This window comes from Podarcis filfolensis, assembly GCF_964270895.1.
Source record: "Podarcis filfolensis genome assembly, chromosome: 2".
Taxonomy (NCBI): Eukaryota; Metazoa; Chordata; class Lepidosauria; order Squamata; family Lacertidae; genus Podarcis; species Podarcis filfolensis.
The window spans coordinates 116,813,088-116,834,105 of NC_139605.1; the positions used below are offsets into that span (position 1 = coordinate 116,813,088).

Here is a 21,018-nt window from a genome sequence, read left to right on the forward strand (position 1 = left end):
ATGTAAATTAGGAAGAGCTTAGGTTCCCTTTTTTGCTGCTATCTTTTATTTCTGGATGGACACACCACTGGTCAATGTCAGGCAGCCTAAAGCCATGAACTGCGACATTGTTTTCCATTGTTCTCACTTCTGCCCCACCAAGGTAGATGGTGGGGAAGAAACAGCAGAAAAAAGAACCAGGAAATTCCATCCCAGACAATTGAATCTTATATCTTTTCCTGTCTCTACGCATAAGAGGCCTAAGGATTTAAGTGCAGAAATCCAGTGAACTCAGTGGGTCTTATTTCTGAGTAAACATAGACTCATAGAGTAGAATACAGTAATAGAATTATAGAGTTGGAAGGGATCCCAAGCTATTTCAACCCCCTGCGATGCAGGAATCTCAACTAAATCATACATGATAGATGGCCATCCAACCTTGGCTTAAAACCTTCCAAAGAATATGGAGTGCTTATTGTGAAGTGGAGTGGTGCAGGCCCAGCTCTACCACCCCATTGCCACACTATAAGTCATTTATTTGCCTTACTCTTAGGTTGCAATACTCTCCGCACTCGTGGGAGTAAAGCCCATGGAGCTCAGTGGGTTGCTTCTAGTAGTCATGGGATTGTAGTGTTACGCACCTTCGCTTTGGAGGCGGAGGTCAGCGGGATTCAACAGGGAATATGTGGATTTAGGATTTCTCCCAGAACCAGGAAGGGTAAGCAGCCCATTCAAAGGGAATAGGCTGGATTTGGACATAGCCATGCTTAGAGGAGACCCACTGAATTTAAAGAGTCTGCTCTCATTGTAGAATTAATTCTGGATTCAGCTGGGTCTTTTATAGCTCATGCAACAGAATGCTTAAAGGTAAAGGTACCCCTGCCCGTACGGGCCAGTCGTGTCCGACTCTAGGGTTGTGTGCCCATCTCACTTAAGAGGCCTGGGGCCAGCGCTGTCCGGAGACACTTCCGGGTCACGTGGCCAGCGTGACGAAGCTGCTCTGGCGAGCCAGCACCAGCGCAGCACACGGAAACACCGTTTACCTTCCCGCTATAAAGCGGTACCTATTTATCTACTTGCACTTAAGGGTGCTTTCGAACTGCTAGGTGGGCAGGAGCTGGGACCAAAAGACGGGAGCTCACCCCGCCGCGGGGATTCGAACTGCCGACCATGCGATCGGCAAGCCCTAGGCACTGAGGTTTTACCCACAGCGCCACCCGCGTCCCGCAACAGAATGCTTACCACTGTGGAATTAAATTGATATGAACCACTGGTGTGCATGTGTGTGATTAAACTGAATTAATGGAACTGGAGCAAATTGGTGTCAATCTGTATTCAGATACAAGACCGTTTGGGCAGCTGAGGCGAACCACAATATGGTTCCCCCCGCCCACGCCAAGGCAGAAGGGGTGAGTGAAGATATGTACCCGTGTTTCCCAAACTTGGGTCGCCAGCTGTTTTTGGACTACAACTCCCATCATGCCTAGCTAGCAAGACCAGTGGTCAGGGATGATGGGAATTGTAGTCCAAAATCAGCCAGCGCCCCAAGTTTGGGAAACACTGATCTGCATGGAACAAGGCGGGAAATAATGGGCTGGAATGATTCAATTAAGCTCTATACGGTCTTGGCATCTGCTGCCCCAGCGCCTCCTGCGCCCGCCTTCTTTTGCTTCCCGGGCGGGCCCGCCCCTTTCAGACAGCCCCGCCCCTCTCAAGAGACAGAGCCTTCACTGCCTAACCATCGTTCGCACATGCGCAGTGAAACCAACAGCGCTCCCTTGGGGGGGGGCGAGGCTTCGGCGTCTCCGCGCGTCGTTGCAGCTGCGCCTACTCCTCGTGATACGGGCTGACGCCGGTGCTAGGAATGCGCACGCGCGCTGCTGTCTCACGCCCGTATGCCGCGCCTGCGCAGGGGGGGGGGTGAGCGGCTCCTTATATGGGGCGGGCTTGAAAACGCCCCTTCTTCTGTGGCGTCTTGTGGCTCCGGGCGGGGGCGTGGCTTCCTCTCGGCACCGCCCCCTCCCTCGTTGTGACGCTGCTGGGTGTCGTAGCGACGCTAAGCGGCTTCAGATGGCGAGGAGCCGCCGGTGAGGCCGGAGCTGGGGCGCTTTCAGCCCGGAGGTGAGGGAGGGTGAACGTGTGAACGTGTGACGCGGGAGAGGGAAGAGGGGGGTCTTCCTCAGCTGAGGCGAAATGGTTTCAAGACCCCTTTTCAGCACCGGCTGTTTCTACGACACCAGCCTTCCTGCAAATACTTACGTCTTAGAAAGCTGAGGTGGTTTTTAATAGGGGTCAGCGTTTTAACTTTTGTGTTTCTTTCTCTCTCTCTCTCTCTCTCTCTCTCTCCATTGCACTGATTTATCTTTCTCTCTCTCCATTGCACTGTTTTATCTTTCGTAAGCTGCTTTGGGGTCGTCGTTTCGCAGTCAGGCGGTGTGTAAGTTTGATGAAATAAATAAATACCTCTCCTTTTCCTCCAGGGAGCTCCCCCCCCCCCCCATTCTCACGTCTTTTTATTTTATTCCCACAACACCCTTGTGAGGTAGGCTTTGCTTAGAGAGGGGCAGTGGCGGGTGGGGCTGGCTGGCCAATAATAATAATAATAATTTATTTATACCCCGCCCATCTGGCCGGGCTTCCCCAGACACTCTGGGCGGCTTCCAAAAAAATATTAAAATACTGTAATACATCAAACATTGAAAGCTTCCCTAAGAGCCCTTGAGCCCTAGTTTGACACCCCTAATCCTTACACCCCGCTGCCTTTCTTCTAGTATCTGTCCCAATAGTCTTTTAACCTTACCTGCTATGTGAGACTGGCCTCAATTATTATTTTTTAGGAGTAGCTCTGTCAGTAGAACTCACGAATCTTAATCTCAGATTTATGGGTTGAAGCCCCACATTGGGGCAAAAGATTCCTGCATTTCAAGAGGTTAGACTAGATTGACCCTTGTGGTCCCTTATGATTCTATATACAGTGGTACCTCGGGTTACATACACTTCAGGTTACATACGCTTCAGGTTACAGACTCCGCTAACCCAGAAATAGTGCTTCAGGTTAAGAACTTTGCTTCAGGATGAGAACAGAAATCGTGCTCTGGCAGTGCAGCAGCAGCGGCGGGAGGCCCCATTAGCTAAAGTGGTGCTTCAGGTTAAGAACAGTTTCAGGTTAAGTACGGACCTCCGGAACGAATTAAGTACTTAACCTGAGGTACCACTGTATGGCCATCTTTCTACCTTTGTCTTCTCTCCCCACCCTCTTTCTCCTCCTGCATCTCATTGTTTGAAACGAACACCCCCCTTTTAAAAAGAAATTAAAGGGTGATTCTGCCCTTGCACAGCCTATCCGACATGTTTCTGTTCCCCAGTTTGGGCTGTGAAGTGTCTCATTTAGTCCTGCTATCTGCTTTAGTAAGTTGTGTTGTGAGAAAACTGCTTGTGTGCCACGAGAAGTAAAGTTTGTGCGCATCCACGAAAGAGGCCGTCTGTTGTGTCTCTGCAATGCATGATTCACTATATGGGTCTTGCCTCCTTTCAGTTAGTCTCTTTGCCAGGGGTGTGAGGATAATCCTGCCGCCTCTCTGCATGGGGTTGTGTGATGGCATCGTTCAGTTACCCCAATATAGAGTTGCACTTTTGAGTGCCTCTTGACTGTAAGGTAGAGGCAAGCCTGAAGTGAGCGGTCCTTGCAGAAAGGTGAATGTCACTCATCCTATAGAAAAAAATCAGCTGCCGTCAGAATAGCCATTTTCAGGTTGAAGAATGACGTGTGCCTCCAACTTTAAATTTGTGTGTGGGATTGTACTGAATAGTTGGGCATGGGAATTTTAAGAACTAGCTCCTCCTGTATGATACTGCCTGTCTATTGTGGTCCCCAGTGGAGGTTGTTCTCTGTTTCGTGACCATGAGCGGTGTGGCTGGAGTCCACATAGGACAAGGTCTTCTTCTTTTGTGGAACTCTCTCTTGAATATTTGTTTGGGCCCCCCCCCCCACCACCTGTATTTCCACGGCTTGTAAAGGCTGTGTTGTTTTGTCATGCCTTGGGTGTGGATTAGCTCTCTCCCTGACTTCTGTTTGTGCTGCTTATAAAGCGTTTAAATTGCTGAGATGCTGTTGTGTTTGATTATGGCCCCTTCCAGATGCCCTTTTTAGTTTGCATTCATGATCTGTGCTCATGATGGTATCGAGGTGGTTACATGATCTGTTTTTCTGCACATGCAAAAGTTTTGGGCATACAACTTGGTTTCCTGCCAGTGCGTGTCCTTTAACTTCCTCCTGTAATTCTGTAAGTTTTTATGCCATAAATGTCCTGGCTTTCTTTTTTTGTCCCACTCTTGTTACATTATAGTTCAAGAGTGCCTCTCCAAATGGCAGCAATGCAGTAGCACTGGAGAAGCATCACAGAACAGCGGAATGATGGGTGGATGGTCCAGTCTAAACCCACTACAGTGGTACCTTGGTTTAAGAACAGCTTCGTTTATGAACAGCTTGGATTAAGAACGCTGCAAACCCGGAAGGAGGTGCTTTGGTTTGTGAACTTTGCCTTGGAAGCAGAAAATGTTCCACTTCCTGTTGAGTGTGTTCCATTTCTAAACTGAGTCCCCACTGCTATGGGAAAGCATGGCTTGGTTTAAGAACGGACTTCCGGAACAGATTAAGTTCGTAAACCAAGGTACCACTGTACTAATGTTCTGTTACTGCTTCAGTGACATATTGCAGAACACGCCCCAAAACAAACAAAAAACATAGCCTGGAGGTGCCCTACACATTTTCTGTTTTTGGTTGATTGGTTCTGTTAATTTTTAAGTTTTGTAAGGTGCGCTTGAGGGCCTTTTAAAATGGCCAGGTATACTACTTGGATTACCAGGAATGTGAAAACATGAACTTAATCTGTGAAAAAGGACTGTCCTCAACGTTTTCTCTCAATATTCTGTCATACACCAGTGTGATCCAAGTCTTAGGGCCCAACCCAGTGGTGTCCCCGAATGCTCCCTTGTATAAATCTCTCCCCCTCACTCCCCCACGTAAAATAATGATGAATAATCCCATCTTTGTTGGGGGATATAAAATGCTGTACAGTATATGGGAGGAAGGGCAGTGTTACAGTGTGATCAAGGCCTTTCATTCCTGCTGCTGAAAGGCCTGACCCACAATGACAGTATTGCAGTCATCCCTACAGTCACACATTGTCCTAATGACATTCATCTTGCTAGTAAATAATGTTTTTGTCTTGGTGCTGGTGGGGAGTGAGCTACTTGTAGAGAAATGGGGTGGGAGGCCCTGTAGGAGAAATGGGTCAGGCCCATGAGAGAGATGCTATTGGGGGTAAGAAGAAGCAATGGGTTTAAGTGGGGGGAAGGGGGTGTAGCTGGATGTGGCTTGTGCTTAGGGAACTTGGATTTCCTCACTTTCTAGGAGAAGTCTAATTAGATACTGTTATGAGTGTTTCTGGTCTTCCTTAGTGACCCTCTCTCTCCTCCTTTTTTGCCCATCTTGAGTGGTGAAGGGGCTGGTCTTGATTTTACGTGTTTTTCTTTGTGTTACGTGTTTTAAGTTTGTTCTTCCAACATCTCCCAACCAGTGCACATTCTCTTTATCTATCCAAAAAATAGCGCTATTGTTTTTTGGACATGGGTATGCTTCTTTTAAGGTTATGTCCACAACTAGAGCTTAGTTCTTGTTTGCTTTATTTATTAAAACATGTTTCCCTGTCTTGTCTCTGGGTGGCTCTTAAGATGTCTCACCACAACACATTTTAAGAACAATACCACTGGGGTGGATTTGATTTAAATCAAATAGATTTAAATCACTAGTCAGTAAGACTTGATTTAAATCAGATTCTACATAAAGACTCATTCTTGCTGCTATAATCTTAATATTTACAACCAGATGAAGGTTTTGACTTTGGATTAATAAATTTTTAGTGAAGTTTTTACAGTTATATAAAAAATTACTGATTTGGTTATACTATTAGAAATACATAGACATAATTATGAAATTACTGTGAGGTTTAATGAGTTAACTGTTTATATTTAGACAACTTTTCTGCTGTACTTTATTGGAAGGAGAAAAATAATCATTTCCTTAATAACAATTTAAATAATTTATTTAACTAAAAGAATAACATTATAGCATATGTATCCATATTTGTTAACTACTGTGGTTAGAGACTTTATTGTTTAGACAATGTCAGGCGAGTCCTGGGAAGAAGGGCCTGAAACCAGTGAACTCTTATTTGTTGACTGGCAGGCACTTCAAGGACTTATAGATCCCAGTTACTATTTCCACCCTACTCCCCTTTGGATATGCTTCTACATTCAGGTGTATATTCTGTACAGTTAAGTGTGAGTGCAGTTGTTGGAACCCAGTGTGGGATTTTTTAAATCAAAAAATCCTATTTTTTATTTTATTTTTTAAAAAAATCATTTATTTTTATCCACCCTGAATACCACAAATGAAAGAGCATTAAAAATCATCAGCTGATCAGAAACTGTTGTTAATCTTGTCCACATTCTTCTTTTACAAATCCAAACCTTAACTGCTTGACTCAAAGTGAGCGGTGCCCTGGGCGTTCCATAGTTTAAATGTTACAGTTGGGGAAAGTCTCGTCTCACATTCATGCATGCCTTACTTCAGGTGAGGGCTGAGGAACTTGTGCCCGCCCTCCCACCGCCATGTTGCTGGACTAAGTCCCATGATCATTGGCTGTGCTGGCTGTGGCTGATGGGAGTTGGAGTCTGACAATATCAGAGGGCCACAAATTTCCCCATGCCTGCTTTAGATGACAGGGGTTCAGGTAGCAGAGCTGCAATTCTTGAATGGTACACATGACCAAGTTTATATCAAAGGAGGCAGTTCCTGAAGTATCTTGGTCCCAGACTCTTTAGGGCTTTGAAAGTTAAGACTCGCACAAGCGGGGACTTAGTGAAGCTGGAACAACACTGTATGGTAATCCAGAACATCCTGCAGCAGGCAACAGTCTGTCTGCTGCATTCTGGAGCAATGGTAGATTCCAGATTTACTTCAAAAGATGATGCTGGATCCACAAGCACTTCCTAGGTGTACAGTATACCTTTTCTTGCCCGGGAACATAGCCCCACCAGCGGCAGGCCAAACATATGAATCTGTATGATACAGTATACCTATATATTCATGTGCAGAGAAAACAGTGTCATTTGCTGTTTTTTTTCCTATTGTGATTACATTAGCAAGAGGGAGACAAAGGTGCTGCAACTGTTTATATGCTGCAAGCTGTTTGGGATCCAGTGCAGGAAGTAGAACTGGACTATAAATTTTGGTTTCTGAGTACTGTATCTTCTTTTAATGATTTCTAGGCTGTCTTTCTAGGGAAAACCCTTCTCAAGGCAGCCTAACTTCAAATTTAAAAAAGGCAGTTAACTTAAAACATTTCAAGAGCCAGCACCCTGCTCATATTAATTAAATATCAAACAGGATACTTGGTTGCCACTCTCCTCTCTCTCTCTCTCTCTCTCTCTCTCTCTCTGTGTGTGTGTGTGTGTGTGTGTGTGTGCTTTCTTATGCCTGGGCAAAGCAAGCTACAATTTTGAGGTGAGAGAAATGAGATATCCTCTTGTTTTGCCCCTTCCCAGAAATTTAGCACAGCCGTAATACATGGTGTAAAAGTGAAGAGAAACAGTGCAAAAATGTAGATTGTATACAGGTTGCAGAATTCATTCATTTCCCCATCACCATCTTGGTGCAGAATTCTAACCTTTTCTTTTGGATTACATGTGAAACTGATGGTGTCCCTTTCTGAAGCAGATTAACCTGGGGTGGGAGAGATACTGCTTTTAATGTCAACATTTGCCCTCTGCTTCACCATTTCAGGACACATTAGGAACCCCCTCCTTCCCGAAAAAAACCTGATGCAATGGGGTCTTTGCAATCTGTCGGCACCAGCTCCTCCTCCTCCAGGCGACGACAGAGAGAAGAGGACAACGATTTGCTAGACAACAAGGATCGGGAGGAAGACATTGCTAAGTTTCCATATGTTGAATTCACTGGGCGAGACAGCATCACCTGCCCCTCCTGCCAAGGCACTGGCTGCATCCCAACAGGTAATTCTGGCTCTGTATACCTTAGCCTGCTAGCTTACTTCCAGAGGACGGTGAGTTTTTGCACTACTAGGCCATACCTTAATGGCATCCTAAAGTGCCTTTTCCTACTCCTGCAAATCCTGTCTTCTAGCATTTCCTACGATCTCACCTTGGGCTGTGCAATAACTGTACTTGAGAAGTTCCTCTTGGGCCAGGCCGGCCAATGGCCTGGAGAACTTCCCCTGTGTATGTTGTGGCTTACTACTTTGATCTATCTGGATTTGTGTGGAGTAAACCAATCCCTTGTCCTGCAGGAATCGCTGGCGTGGTATTCACACAACTTGCTGTTGTTGCACACCAGTCATGCCTAATAAGTGAGGGCTGTTGGAAGCTAGAGAATCCTACCCCCAACATAGGACTTGGACTGGGCTTCCTTCAGGCCCCTTCCTGCTATACAGTTTTGCAATCTGCTGTTGTCAGTGGACTCCATAACAAGCTTCAGCTCCCGTTGGTTTTGAAAGCATGTTTCATCCCGTGGGATCTTCCCTGCTCCCCACCCCCTTGTCATTTTCCTGCCACTTGTAGTTTATGTCTTTTATAAATAACAGTCACATGGTGATGTGGTGTGCACCTCGTTTCTCAGAGGTGAGGTTGGACAGACTGAATCTCACTCTGCAGACCTGATGTTGCCTGCCTCTGGTGGGGCAAACTTGGCAGATTCTATGGAGTGGTAGGTAGCGCCTCTAGATCAGGATTCTAGACTCATGTCTGCCACAAGTGTATAATTTTGTTCAAGTTACATTTATTTCTATTTCTACCCTATACAGGGGTGAAGAACCTGTTGCCTTCTAGATATTGTTGGATTCGAACTCTCATCAGCCCCAACAAGCCTGGCCAATGGCCACAGGGGATGGGAGTGGTAGTCCAATAATATCTGGAGGGCCTCAGGTTCCCCTTCCCAATCTTGTTTGTTTATTTTACTTAAATTAAAGGTTCCCAAGGTGGACTTGAAACCAGTCTGTTGTTTTGTTGAGTATGAGTTATCATAGCCTCCAGTTCTTTAAACAGCTTAGGTAACACCTACCCCATCCCACTATATTGTCCTTGTAGAGTTCACTTCTCAGTCCTGTTGATAATTCACAGGAAATTCAAGTAAGTTATTTAGGACTTTTTCATATGGAAACCCAGATTTCACAGTTCTCAGGCTGACCTTAAAAAACTGTGAGGTGCATATCTGTGCATTGAAAACAAGCCTGTAAGACTTGAGAGCTTCTACCATTGGCAATTACTTCTTGCTTTCTTCTTCTAGAGCAAGTCAACGAATTGGTAGCTCTAATACCATACCATGACCAGAGGTTAAAACCTCAAAGGACGTAAGTACAAACGAAGTCTCTAACTCCTCTTGCTGCCTTTATGTTCTAATTCACATGGAAGTGAATTAATATCCTGCTGAAAGGAGATATCTCACCTCCGCGTCCAGTTTGCTTTCTGCCCAACTACTCTAATCTACAAAATGCCTTGACTACTTCTTGATTGTAACCTGAAATGTTTACTGAATAAATCGGAGCCTATAAAAAAAATGCAATTCAGTTTGTTCCCATTCTACAAAGTGAATTCCAGTATTTCTGGTGTTTAGCAAGGCAGGTGTCTTAACAAGTTTGCTGAATGTGTTAGCAGATGCACACCATACATTTAAAGCACACCAAACACACATTTAAAGCACATGGCTTCCCCCAAAAGGATCATGGAAACTAGTTGTAAGAGCAGTGGAACTGTAGGTCTGTGATGGGGGAACTACAGTTCCCTGGATTTGTTGGGAAGGAGTCATGTGCACTGAATGCACTTTAAACATATGGTGTGGAAGCAAAGCAGAACTTCTCAGATTGAAGGCTTTCCCACACATGAGGTTTACATAGCCATCGAACCTCTCTTCCATAAGCTTGGGGATACAAGAGAGCAAACCACAGATTTGCTACTGTAGGTTTTTATAGAACTAGAGAAATAACTGCTTTAAGTTCCATGTGTGGAAAGGCCTTCAAACCACCAAAAGGAGCCTTTAAATACCGTATTTTTTGCTCTATAAGACTCACTTTTTCCCTCCTAAAAAGTAAGGGGAAATGTGTGTGCGTCTTATGGAGTGAATGCAGGCTGTGCAGCTCTCCCAGAAGCCAGAACAGCAAGAGGGATTGCTGCTTTCACTGCGCAGCGATCCCTCTTGCTGTTCTGGCTTCTGGGATTCAGAATATTTTTTTGCTTGTTTTCCTCCTCCAAAAACTAGGTGCGTCTTATGGTCTGGTGCGTCTTATAGAGCGAAAAATACGGTACTTTAAAGACTGACAGGTGCATTGCGGCAGAAGCTTTCACGAAGAAGAGTTTGCTTCCTTGAAAGTGTTTTCCTTGGTCAGCAGATGTTTGCACATGTGCACCCACTCATGGGGAGAGCAAATGTTTAGTCTTGAAACTGTTCTTGGCCAAGTTGTGTTTTCCCTGTACAGTGGTACCTCGCAAGACGAAATTAATTCGTTCCGCGAGTCTTTTCGTCTTGCGAGGTTTTTCGTCTTGCGAAGCACGGTCAGTCGCAACTGCACCTCTTCAAGCGGTTTTAAGAAAAAGGAAACAAACTCGCAAGACGTTTTCGTCTTGCAAAGCAAGCCCATAGGGAAATTCGTCTTGCGAAGCAACTAAAAAAACAAAAAACTCTTTCGTCTTGCGAGTTTTTCGTCTTCCGAGGCATTCATCTTGCGAGGTACCACTGTAAAAATAAACTCTTTTTTTTTTTTTTTTTTTGAAATAATTTTTATTAATTTATATCAAAAACAATAAATACATTAATTCACATCAGTTGTTTCACATCTTACTCTTTTTCTAGACTTCCTTCAGTTGTTCCGTAAATCATTCGTGGCTATCAAATAAGTACGCATTTCTTAGATTTATATTGACATTCTTTATATCTTTCTATTTGTTCCCTTTAGCCAATATCCCTTAATTTTTCACAGTGCTTCTTTAAATCCCCTTAGCGTTATCTGTCCATTACATATACATTCCAGATATTCCACGAATTTCCCCCAGTCCTCGATGAAGTTTTGGTCTCTTAAGTATCTAATCTTTCCAGTCAATTTATCCAGCTCAGCATAATCTAACAATTTTGTTCTCCATTCTTCTACAGTCGGTAATTCCTGTTGTTTCCACTTCTGAGCCATTAAGACTCTTGCCGCCGTCACCGCATATTGAAAAAACTTATGGTCTTTTCTTTTTATCTCATTTCCTAGTATTCCTAATAAGAAGACTTCTGGTTTCTTTTTAAATGTGTATTTTAAAATCTTCTTAAGTTCGTTATATATTTTTTCCCAGAAGTCTTTCACTTTTTTACATTCCCACCACATGTGGTAGAAAGAACCCTCTTTATCTTTGCACTTCCAACACTTATTGCTTATCTTATACATTTTAGCTAATTTTGTAGGTGTCATATACCATCTAAAAAACATTTTCATTACGTTTTCTTTCAATTGCATACATGCGGTGAAGTTAAGCCCCTCTTTCCATAGCTTTTCCCAATCCTCAAATTGTATATTGTGTCCGATATCTCTTGCCCAGTGTATCATTACCGACTTTACCTCTTCGTCTTTTAAGTTCCACTCTAGTAACAACTTATATATTTTGGATAAGGTTTTTCCGTCATTATCTATGATTTCCCTCTGAAATTTAGAGTCCTTGTCCGCATACCCATATTCTTTACACTCTTTTCTAAACATTTCGTTAATCTGAAAATAATGTAGCCAGTCGTGTACATATTCTTTAACCTGCTCATATGGTTTTACTTTCCATTTTCCTCCTTCTATAGATAATAATTGGCTGTATGTTATCCATCTACCTCTCATATTTAATTTCTTTACCGCCATAGCTTCTAGGGGAGATAACCAGTGTGGGGTTCTAGGTTCTAGTAGATTTTTATACTTCTCCCATATTTGTATTAGGGGGCCTCGAAAGGTGTGGTTCTCAAAACCCTTATGCACTTTCCTTTTTTCATACCATAGATAGGCATGCCATCCGAATCTATTGTCGAATCCCTCCAAGTCAAGAAGTTCTTTATTTTCTAATTTAATCCACTCTTTCACCCAGCTAAGGCATGCTGCCTCGTAATACAATTTCAGATCCGGCAGGGCAAAACCTCCCCTTTCTCTTATATCTGTCAATAGTTTAAATTGAATTCTGGGTTTTTTGCCCTGCCAAATATATCTTGATATAGCTCTTTGCCAATCTTTAAAAGTCTTATTTCCCTTAATTATGGGGATGGTCTGGAATAAAAATAACAATTTCGGTAGCACGCTCATCTTAATTGTAGAGATCCTTCCCCAGAATGACAATCTCATTCTTCCCCACACTTCTAGATCCTTTCTTATTTCTTTCCATACTGGCTCATAGTTATTCTTATACAATTCTATATTTTTAGATGTTAACCATATTCCTAGGTATTTAACCTTTTTAACCACCTCTATTTGTGTCTTTTGCTGTAATAATTCTATTACGCTTTGGTCCATATTTTTCGCAATCATTTTTGTTTTTTTCCTATTTAATTTGAACCCTGCCACATCTCCGAATTGTTCCATTTCTTCCATTACCTCTTCTACTGTATTTATTGGCTCTTCCATCATAATTACCAGATCATCTGCGAATGCTTTAATCTTATATTCTGTTTTGCCGATTGTCACTCCTTTTATTTTCTCACTTTGTCTAATAGAGTTCAGAAGAATTTCTAACACTATTATGAATAATAGTGGGGAAAGCGGGCATCCTTGCCTCGTTCCTTTCTGTATTTTTATCTCTTCCGTCACTACATTATTTATAATCAATTTGGCTTTTTGTTCTGTGTAGATTGCCCTTATTCCGTTAAAAAATTCTTTACCAACTTCCATATGTTCCAGATTTTTCAACATAAAGTCCCATGCTATATTGTCGAACGCCTTCTCCGCATCGACAAACATCAATATGGCTTGCTTATCGATCCTGGCAGACAGATATTCCATGATGTTAATTATATTTCTTATATTGTCTCTCATCTGCCTGCCTGGGAGGAAGCCTGCCTGATCTTTATGGATAATTTCTAATAATATGTTCTTCATCCTCTTTGCCAAAATTCCTGCGAATATTTTATAATCCGTATTTAGCAGTGAGATCGGCCTATAGTTTTTAACTTGGGTTAAGTCTGCATCCTGTTTGGGGATAAATGTAATATATGCCTCCTTCCATGTTTCCGGGATTTCTCCTTCTCTTAATATGTTGTTCATAACTTCTTTTAGTGGTGTCATTAAGGTAAGTTTTAATTCTTTATAATAACACGCGGTGAATCCGTCCGGCCCTGGAGCCTTTCCCCTTTTTAGATCTTTTATTGCTTCAAAATGCATTTAGAATGAGAGTAAAAACAACAAAAGCAAAAAGATTTACAGGAGATTGCTTGATTACATTTAAAGATAGAGAAATGAGAAACATGATTTTACAGAAGAATAGAGAAAAAAGATTGAATATAGATGGGAATTTCATAATTATCTTTAAAGATATACCAATTAGATTACTTAAACGAAGAGACTCTTATAAAGCACTGGTACAGACATTGAAGAGAAACAACATTGAATTTAGATGGGAATTCCCAGAAGGAATCTCATTTATGTATAGAAGCAAGAGACATAGATTGACAAACTCAGAGGAAACTGGGAAATTTTTGAGAAAGTATAAAGAATTAAGACCAAAAGCAGAAGAGATTAGAGGAGCAGAGGGAGGATCACCAGCAAGACAGGGATTGGAGGGGGAGGAGGGAGAAAATGGAAGGTACTCAGAAGAGGAGGAGGAAGAGGAAGAAGAAGAACTAGCTAAATTATAAAAATATAAACTAAACTTATTTAAAATTGTGAAATTATGGCGTTAAAAATTTGGAATTGGAATATTAATGGGATGAATGAAAAAAAGAAAAGGAATAAAATTGAACAGTTCCTAAAAAAGAAAAATTTAGACATCATTTGTTTGCAAGAGACACATGTGGCAAGAAGACATAAAAGGGTATTAATTAATAAAAGACTGGGGAAGGAATTTGTATCTTCGGATAAAGAGAAAAAAAGAGGAGTGATAATATATATCAAAAATAAAATCGAGGCCCAACAAATTTTTAAAGACGAAGAGGGAAGGATAATCGCGGTTCGAATTAAATGGCAAGGAGAAAATATGATTATAGTCGGGATCTATGCGCCAAATGGAAATAAGACGGAATTTTACAAAACTCTAGAAGAAAAATTATTTGAATACATGGACCAGAAAATTATACTAATGGGTGATATGAACGGAGTAGTCTCATTGGAAATGGATAGACTTAGAGAAGGAACAAGTAAAGAAGGGAAACTACCCAAATCTTTTTTTTCAATGATAAAAAATTGTAATCTGATAGACATTTGGCGACTTAGACACCCGTTAGACAAACAATTTACTTTTTACTCCGAACCGAATCAGTCAATGTCTAGGATAGATCAGATCTGGATTTCGAACGAATTGATCCCAAGAACCCAACAAATAGAAATACAACCGAAAGTAATCTCCGATCACAACCCAATAGAATTCCAATTGAAAGGTTTTGAGGAAAGAACTTTTAGATGGAGACTAAAAGACTATCTCATGGATGATCAGAAAATAGTGGAAAAAGCGCAGAGGAAGCTAACAGAATATTTTGTTGATAATTGTAATAAAGGTACAAAGATAAAAGTGGTTTGGGATGCAAGCAAGGCAGTAATGAGGGGGTTTTTCATACAGCAAAATACGATCAAAAATAAAAATAGAGAAAAAGGAAAAGAAGAAATTCTGAAACAAATAATGGACAATGAACAAAAATTAATTAAAAAACCAAATAATTTGAGAATAAAAGAAAATATAAAAGTTTTACAAACACAATTTGCAGTTATACTAAACAGAGAAGTGGAATGGAATATTAAGACCCTGAGACAAAGGAATTTCGAATTTTCAAACAAATCAGGAAAGTGGCTTGCATGGCAAATTAAGAAAAGAAAGGAACAAAGTACAGTAAACAAAATAACATTAGATGGAGAAGAGATAACCAACCCGAAGGAGATTAGAAAGGGGTTCTTAGACTATTACAGAAGACTATATAAAAATAAAGAAAGAAACAACTGTAGGAAAATAGAAAGATTTCTGAAAGATAAAAAAGTGCAGAAGATCCCGACAGATAAAAGAGAACAACTGAATACCCCAATTGAAATAGAAGAAATAAAAAAAAAAATAAACTCTGGAAGTCCTGTTTACAAATTCATTCTCGGCTTTAACAGCCATTTTGACCACAGTGACTGGATTTTGAAGGGAAGGAGGGGGAGACAGTGACTTGCAGGCCTTGTGAGTGAAATCCTAACGTTGTGCTTCAGATTGCAGCCAGCTTTGTACAGGACCTCTCTCTACCTTGTTGGGGTGGGCCCAAAGATGGCGTTGTCTGAGCATCATAATTTCCTATTTCAGGCTTTGTGCTGGAAAGCTGTAGGGCTTTGTTTTGCTGCCTGGCTTGATGCATATCCTGAACAAAAAAAGTGTGTATTATCTGTTGCCTGCCCCCAGAGATACTGAGGTGCACCTTCAGGATGTTTTGAGGCGCTTTTGTATAATGAAGGGTTAAATTATTTTTTCTGATGGGAGGGTAAGGGGAGAATTTTGCAATGATAGGACTTTGTGTGGAGAAGAACTGATGGATTAAATATAACAGCCTAGTCCAGTGCCTTGCGCTTCCTTTGTGTTATGTACTGAAGTTCTCACCCTGGGCCAGCAGGGGGATACTGTAGATAGTTATGCAAATAAGGGATCGAAAGTGACACTCAGTGATTGGATAGTTTTAGAAAATTGTTACATTTACGTTGTACTGGAGCTCTATATAAGCAGACTGACTGAATCCTTCAGTTCAGTTCTGTTCTGGCCTGTGAATAAACAAGAGCTGTTTGAAGAATCGCTGTGTCGTCTGATATGTTCACCCACAACTTAACACTTTGCAAAATGGAGATGTGCTTTGGTGTGTTCACTAGTTGCTGGAAATCACGAGCAAGGCGAGTGCTGCTACCCTGAGGCCCTGCTTGCTGATGTTCTTCCTGTAGGCATCTGTTTGACCAGTGTAAGAACAGGAAGCCTTTGGCCTGATCCAGCAAGGTCCTTCTTATGTCCTTATGCATATAAAGTGTGGATCTGTTAGCAGGAGCTGAGCCCAGGAAGGGAAGCTGGCTAACTGTTGATCTTGTCCTCTGCAGGAAACTCTACGTTTTGGTGTCGGTGCTGCTCTGCCTCCTGGTGTCGGGGCTGGTGGTCTTCTTTCTCTTTCCTCATTCAGTCCTTGTGGATGACAATGGCATCAAAGTGGTTACGGTCTGGTTTGACGAGAAAAACTCCCTTGTGGTCCTTGCCATCACGGTAATACCCAAGTGTGTCTATATATTAATGCAGCTGTAGTTTCCTGGATCGGTGCTAAGAATCTTACCGGCTTCCTGCCTTTCTTTTCCTCTGTCCTACTTTATAGGCCACTCTCCGGATCAGAAACTCCAATTTCTACTCGGTAGCAGTAACCAGCTTGGCCAGCCAGGTGCAGTACATGAATACTGTGGTTGGGACTCGGCAGATCAACAACGTCACCCGTATCCAGGCACTGAGTGATCAGCTGGTACTGCAGTCTGGAAAAGCAATAGCCTTTATGGTGGGGAGAGAGGAGATGCAGCCTCTTAAACTAATGCGGCTTTGCTTGTGCCCTGTTTTTCCAGGTGAACTTCACAGTGAAGGCTGAAATGGGTGGACCATCTTCTTATGTATAGTAAGGACTTGGTTTTTGCTTATCTGTGTTTGAACCTCAGCTAGGCTCTGCAGCACTTACCCCAGAGTAGCTGCCACCTCTCTCCACCCACCTCCACTTTTCTAGAGAGCTTTTGGTTCCCTCAGGTAGTTAGTTGTCTTATGCCTGCTGGAGCAACTGCACAATAGAGCCAGTGGATAAGCATAAGCTGTGCACAAGCTTTGGAAATCGTCTCTCAGCAATATCTTGCAATTGTATTATAGCATTGCCTCTCAAGATGTGGAGAATCATGCCCCTCCCAGCCAAACTTACTGTAGCTTTTATTGCATGCTCCTGCCACAAACCAAGAAGCCTCGAGTGAGTGAGTGAGTGTAGTGTCTTGGTTCTTCTATGCCACTGCTCTCCTGGTTCTTAGGTTTCCCCTCTTCTTGTTACTTTGCTGCAGGCCCAGCTATCTCACACCAGTGTGCTATAGTGGTTAGAGTGTTGGGCTAGGACAAAAGAGACCCAGGTTTGAATCCCCACTGGATGGTTGGGCTAGCTCAAGCTCTTTGCGTAACCTGCCTCACAAGGCTGTTCAAGCTAGAAAGTGCAGATAGCTCCCAAATAAAGATTAAAAAAGCATCAAAATGTTAGCAAAGCTTGAAAAGCACTGCACTTCATTAAACACTTGTCGTGAGATGGTAATTTGTCAATATGATTAACATGACAAGACTTCACATTTTGTGTGTTTCCTTTTAATTGTTCAAGCCTCTTGCCAATTTATTTCTTTGTCTTGGTCTCTTCCAGTTTCTTTTGCACTTTACCCAAGATCAGAGTGCACAACATGGTGATTTTCATGAGGTATGCTGCTCTTATATTCTGCTTTGCCTCTGCTAGAAGTAAATTTGACACCAGTCGATAAAGTGTGAATTCCTAACTAGACACTGACCTGTAGGACCATTCGGACTCCCAGTAAATGTGTGGGTTGCAAGGAAGTACAGTGTACCTTGGGTTACAGATGCTTCAGGTTACAGATTCCACTAACCCATAAATAGTACCTCGGGTTAAGAACTTTGCTTCAGGATGAGAACAGAAATTGCGCAATGGCAGGCCCAATAGCTAAAGTGGTGCTTCAGGTTAAGAACAGTTTCAGGTTAAAAATGGACCTCCAGAACGAACGTAAGTTCATAACCCGAGGTACCACTGTATAGTTTTGTGTACGCATGAGAAATAAAATAAAAACTTATCTGCTGTGTCAGTCCAAATCTTGAAAGCTGAACTCTGTGACCAGAATAAATCACACAAATCCCCAGAACAGATTGGGGAAGGAGAGGGGAGAATGTTTGCCTCAGTGCTTCTTTGAATGACTGCATTTTTGGCATAGTATGGTATGCATGGCATAGCAGATAGGGGTGCAGCCTTTCTTTCCCCCGCCGTGATTCCTTCTCTTTGCTTCTGCCTCTCAGGACTTCAGTGAAGATCTCCTACATTGGCCACATAACTCAGAGTTCCCTGGAGACTCATCATTACGTCGACTGTGGTGCGAATATCACCTATACCCAAGGCAGTTCTCGGCCTGTACCCACACCACCAACTAGGGTAGGTGTAGCTCAAGAGAAGAACAGTTTGAGTCAGCTAATGTACTTCAGTGATCCTAGCAGCCTGGTTTCGACTACTGTATAACCTCAGGACAATGGGACTTTGCTTTTGTATTTTTGGAGGGCAGAGAGGGGTTGTTGTAGTTCTTGGTGAAACGGAAGCTATGAATGTCTCTGCACGCAGCACTTCTCCCACACGATTACATGAATAGCTGGACGACGCCTCGGCTCTTGTTTTGAAACAGCCTCTGCTTAGTCCCCAGCCCACCCCCTTCACGCTGCCAGCATCTAGCTTGTGTTATTTTGCTCTTAGCTGATCAGCCTTGGTTCTTGGGGACACCCTCTTGAGAGCTCCCCTGTTCCTCCGTAAAATTAGGAAAAAGCGTGTTTCTCCAGGTGCTTCATTCCGCTGGACTACAAAGAATGAAATAATTCCCAGGATGGTGCTCCTAACTCTGTTGTAACCAAAGAGGGAACTAATATTCGATTGTGGAAGGGGAAGTAACCTTAACCTCATTTCTTGTGTACTGGTTTGAAACATTTGGTTTGCTTGTTGTCGGTGAGACCGACTAGCCAGGAAGTGAGACTAGCCAGCAATCTAAGTTTTGCCGAAGCAAATGGATTTTGCAATAGTTACAGCCCTGTTGTGGGTGGGGATTTCTAGACATTCAACGGGGTTTTCATGGTTGCAGTTCCTTTTAAGCTAGTTTTGACTGTGTCAGTGGTATTCCTAAAGCTCCTTTGATGTCTCTTAGGTGTATTGTTCTAAAGAGAGCACTATTGATTTAGAGCAGAGGTGGCTAACCAGTGGTCCTCCTGCCCCTAGCTTCCATTCTTCCTTCCTGACAACTGGCCTTGCTAGCTGGATTGATGCGAATTGGAAGGCCACAGGTTCCCTATCCCTGACTTAAGAGTTGTCACACTTTCTGCACTAGATTTTTCTGCTAGGAAAGGGCTACGAGACTTCTGGATCTTTGCATCAGGAAAACCTATGAGCAGCGGGCTTTTAAAAATCTGACTCTCCAAGCTGGGAAATGTTGGGTCAGTTTAGTTGGCCCCTGTGCTGTTTAGAGGGGTTTGTTCTCAGTATTTTTGTACTTTGTAGTAAATAAAAATATTTATCTTTTTAGTGTTTCTGTCTACAATGTTTCCCTCTCTTGTAAGGATCAAGAGGGATACATCCTAGGTAAACCGGGAAAGTAAAATTTAGGACTGGAAGGATACTCCTCTGGGTCACTACTAATCCTTTTCCCTTTACACTTTACTAACTTCAAATATCTGCTGCTGAAGTTCATCTTCCCTCTAACACTTTTTTGTGTTCTAGCCAGTCTGTGGAGAAAAAAGACACCCATTTGAAGTGAGTTTTAACTCTGTATTTTGATACTTAAATGACGGGGAGAGTTAATGTTTCTATAGAATCTGTACCTTTCTGCTTGGAAGACTCTAGTGCTAAAAAGTTAATAAACCTTGTCTTTTGCTTTTGAGAGAGGTGTGCTGATTTTTCTCTATAATGTCAAGTTTGATACAACACGGCTTTGTAGGATACTTGATGGCATTGCAGAAGTTGTGGTTTCCGGTCTTGCAGTACGATGGCTGGTGGCAATAAACCCAGCCACAGGTACAAAGCCTGCTGGGAGGGAGTTGGCCAAGGATAGTCTGGGACCTGCAATGGCGTATTGCTCAGTGGAATGTTTATCCAAATTAATAGTGGGATTTCTTCCCTTGGACACACTTTCTCTCCGTTTAAACTCTGTGCTAGCCGATCGCCAATTTCCATAACTCAAAAATTGATCTGCCTTCATTTGGAAATTACTACACCAGTGGATTGTGGTTGTAACGAGAATGGGCAGAAGCTTTGTTGATACGATGAGAATGATTTGTTGGGTGGTGCATGTGCTGTGTGGACAAACTACTTGTGAAAATGAATGCCCTTCCTACATTCATAACGTTACCATCAACGCTAGTGTACACCTGTTACAGAGTTAGTTCCGGCACACATTTTGTTGCAGCTCAGACAACATCCCTGGTTCAGGTGTGATACCACTTGCTCCAACAAACTGGTTTGTAGGCAGCACCTAAAACCTTAGTTGCTCACTTGGTTGAAGAGCAGCATTTATTGTAGCTCCTGTGGACCCTGAGTCCAGCAGATTTGCACACCTGGGTCAAGGAAGGAAGCAACATGAAAACCTCCAAATCACCAAGCTTACCAGAAGCAGGATTTCATGTTAATGCTAGTATTTTGTGAGGCCTCGCATCAGATCCAGCAGTGTAGCTAATTGGGGTGGGGTATGTAAACAAAGCAAATTCTCTCCTCCTCTGTCTTGCTAGTCCTCTTGTTTTTAGTCCCTCCTGTTCACCAGACCTGTGTGGTTTGAGAAACATTTTGCCTGCTGTGATGTGCAGAGGAGTGTTGTTCTGTTCTTGCTTCCCCAGGCAGGGTGAACTTGCTTGCTGCTTCTGAGACCTCTCAAGGCGAGAGCGGCATTGAAGTGTCTGTGCAGCCAGTCCTCCACCAACCTCTTGACACCCAGCCTTGATAATCTCTCTTGTGGCCACAAACACTTTCCTACTCCCTCACCCGTGCAGTTCAAG

The 21,018-nt window shown here is 42.7% G+C and overlaps 1 protein-coding gene across 1 annotated transcript; it reads left to right on the top strand.

Annotated features, from left to right (window-relative positions):
- The first annotated feature begins 1,886 nt into the window (after positions 1 to 1,886).
- TMEM106C (transmembrane protein 106C) lies at positions 1,887 to 19,910 on the top strand. Its single transcript, XM_083599485.1, has 8 exons — positions 1,887 to 2,100; positions 7,826 to 8,055; positions 9,344 to 9,407; positions 16,314 to 16,473; positions 16,580 to 16,720; positions 16,818 to 16,867; positions 17,636 to 17,689; positions 18,295 to 19,910. The coding sequence occupies exons 2-8, from the start codon at positions 7,869 to 7,871 to the stop codon at positions 18,509 to 18,511; spliced, it is 873 nt and encodes a 290-aa protein (XP_083455611.1). The 5' UTR covers positions 1,887 to 2,100; positions 7,826 to 7,868; the 3' UTR covers positions 18,512 to 19,910.
- The last annotated feature ends 1,108 nt before the right edge of the window (positions 19,911 to 21,018 follow it).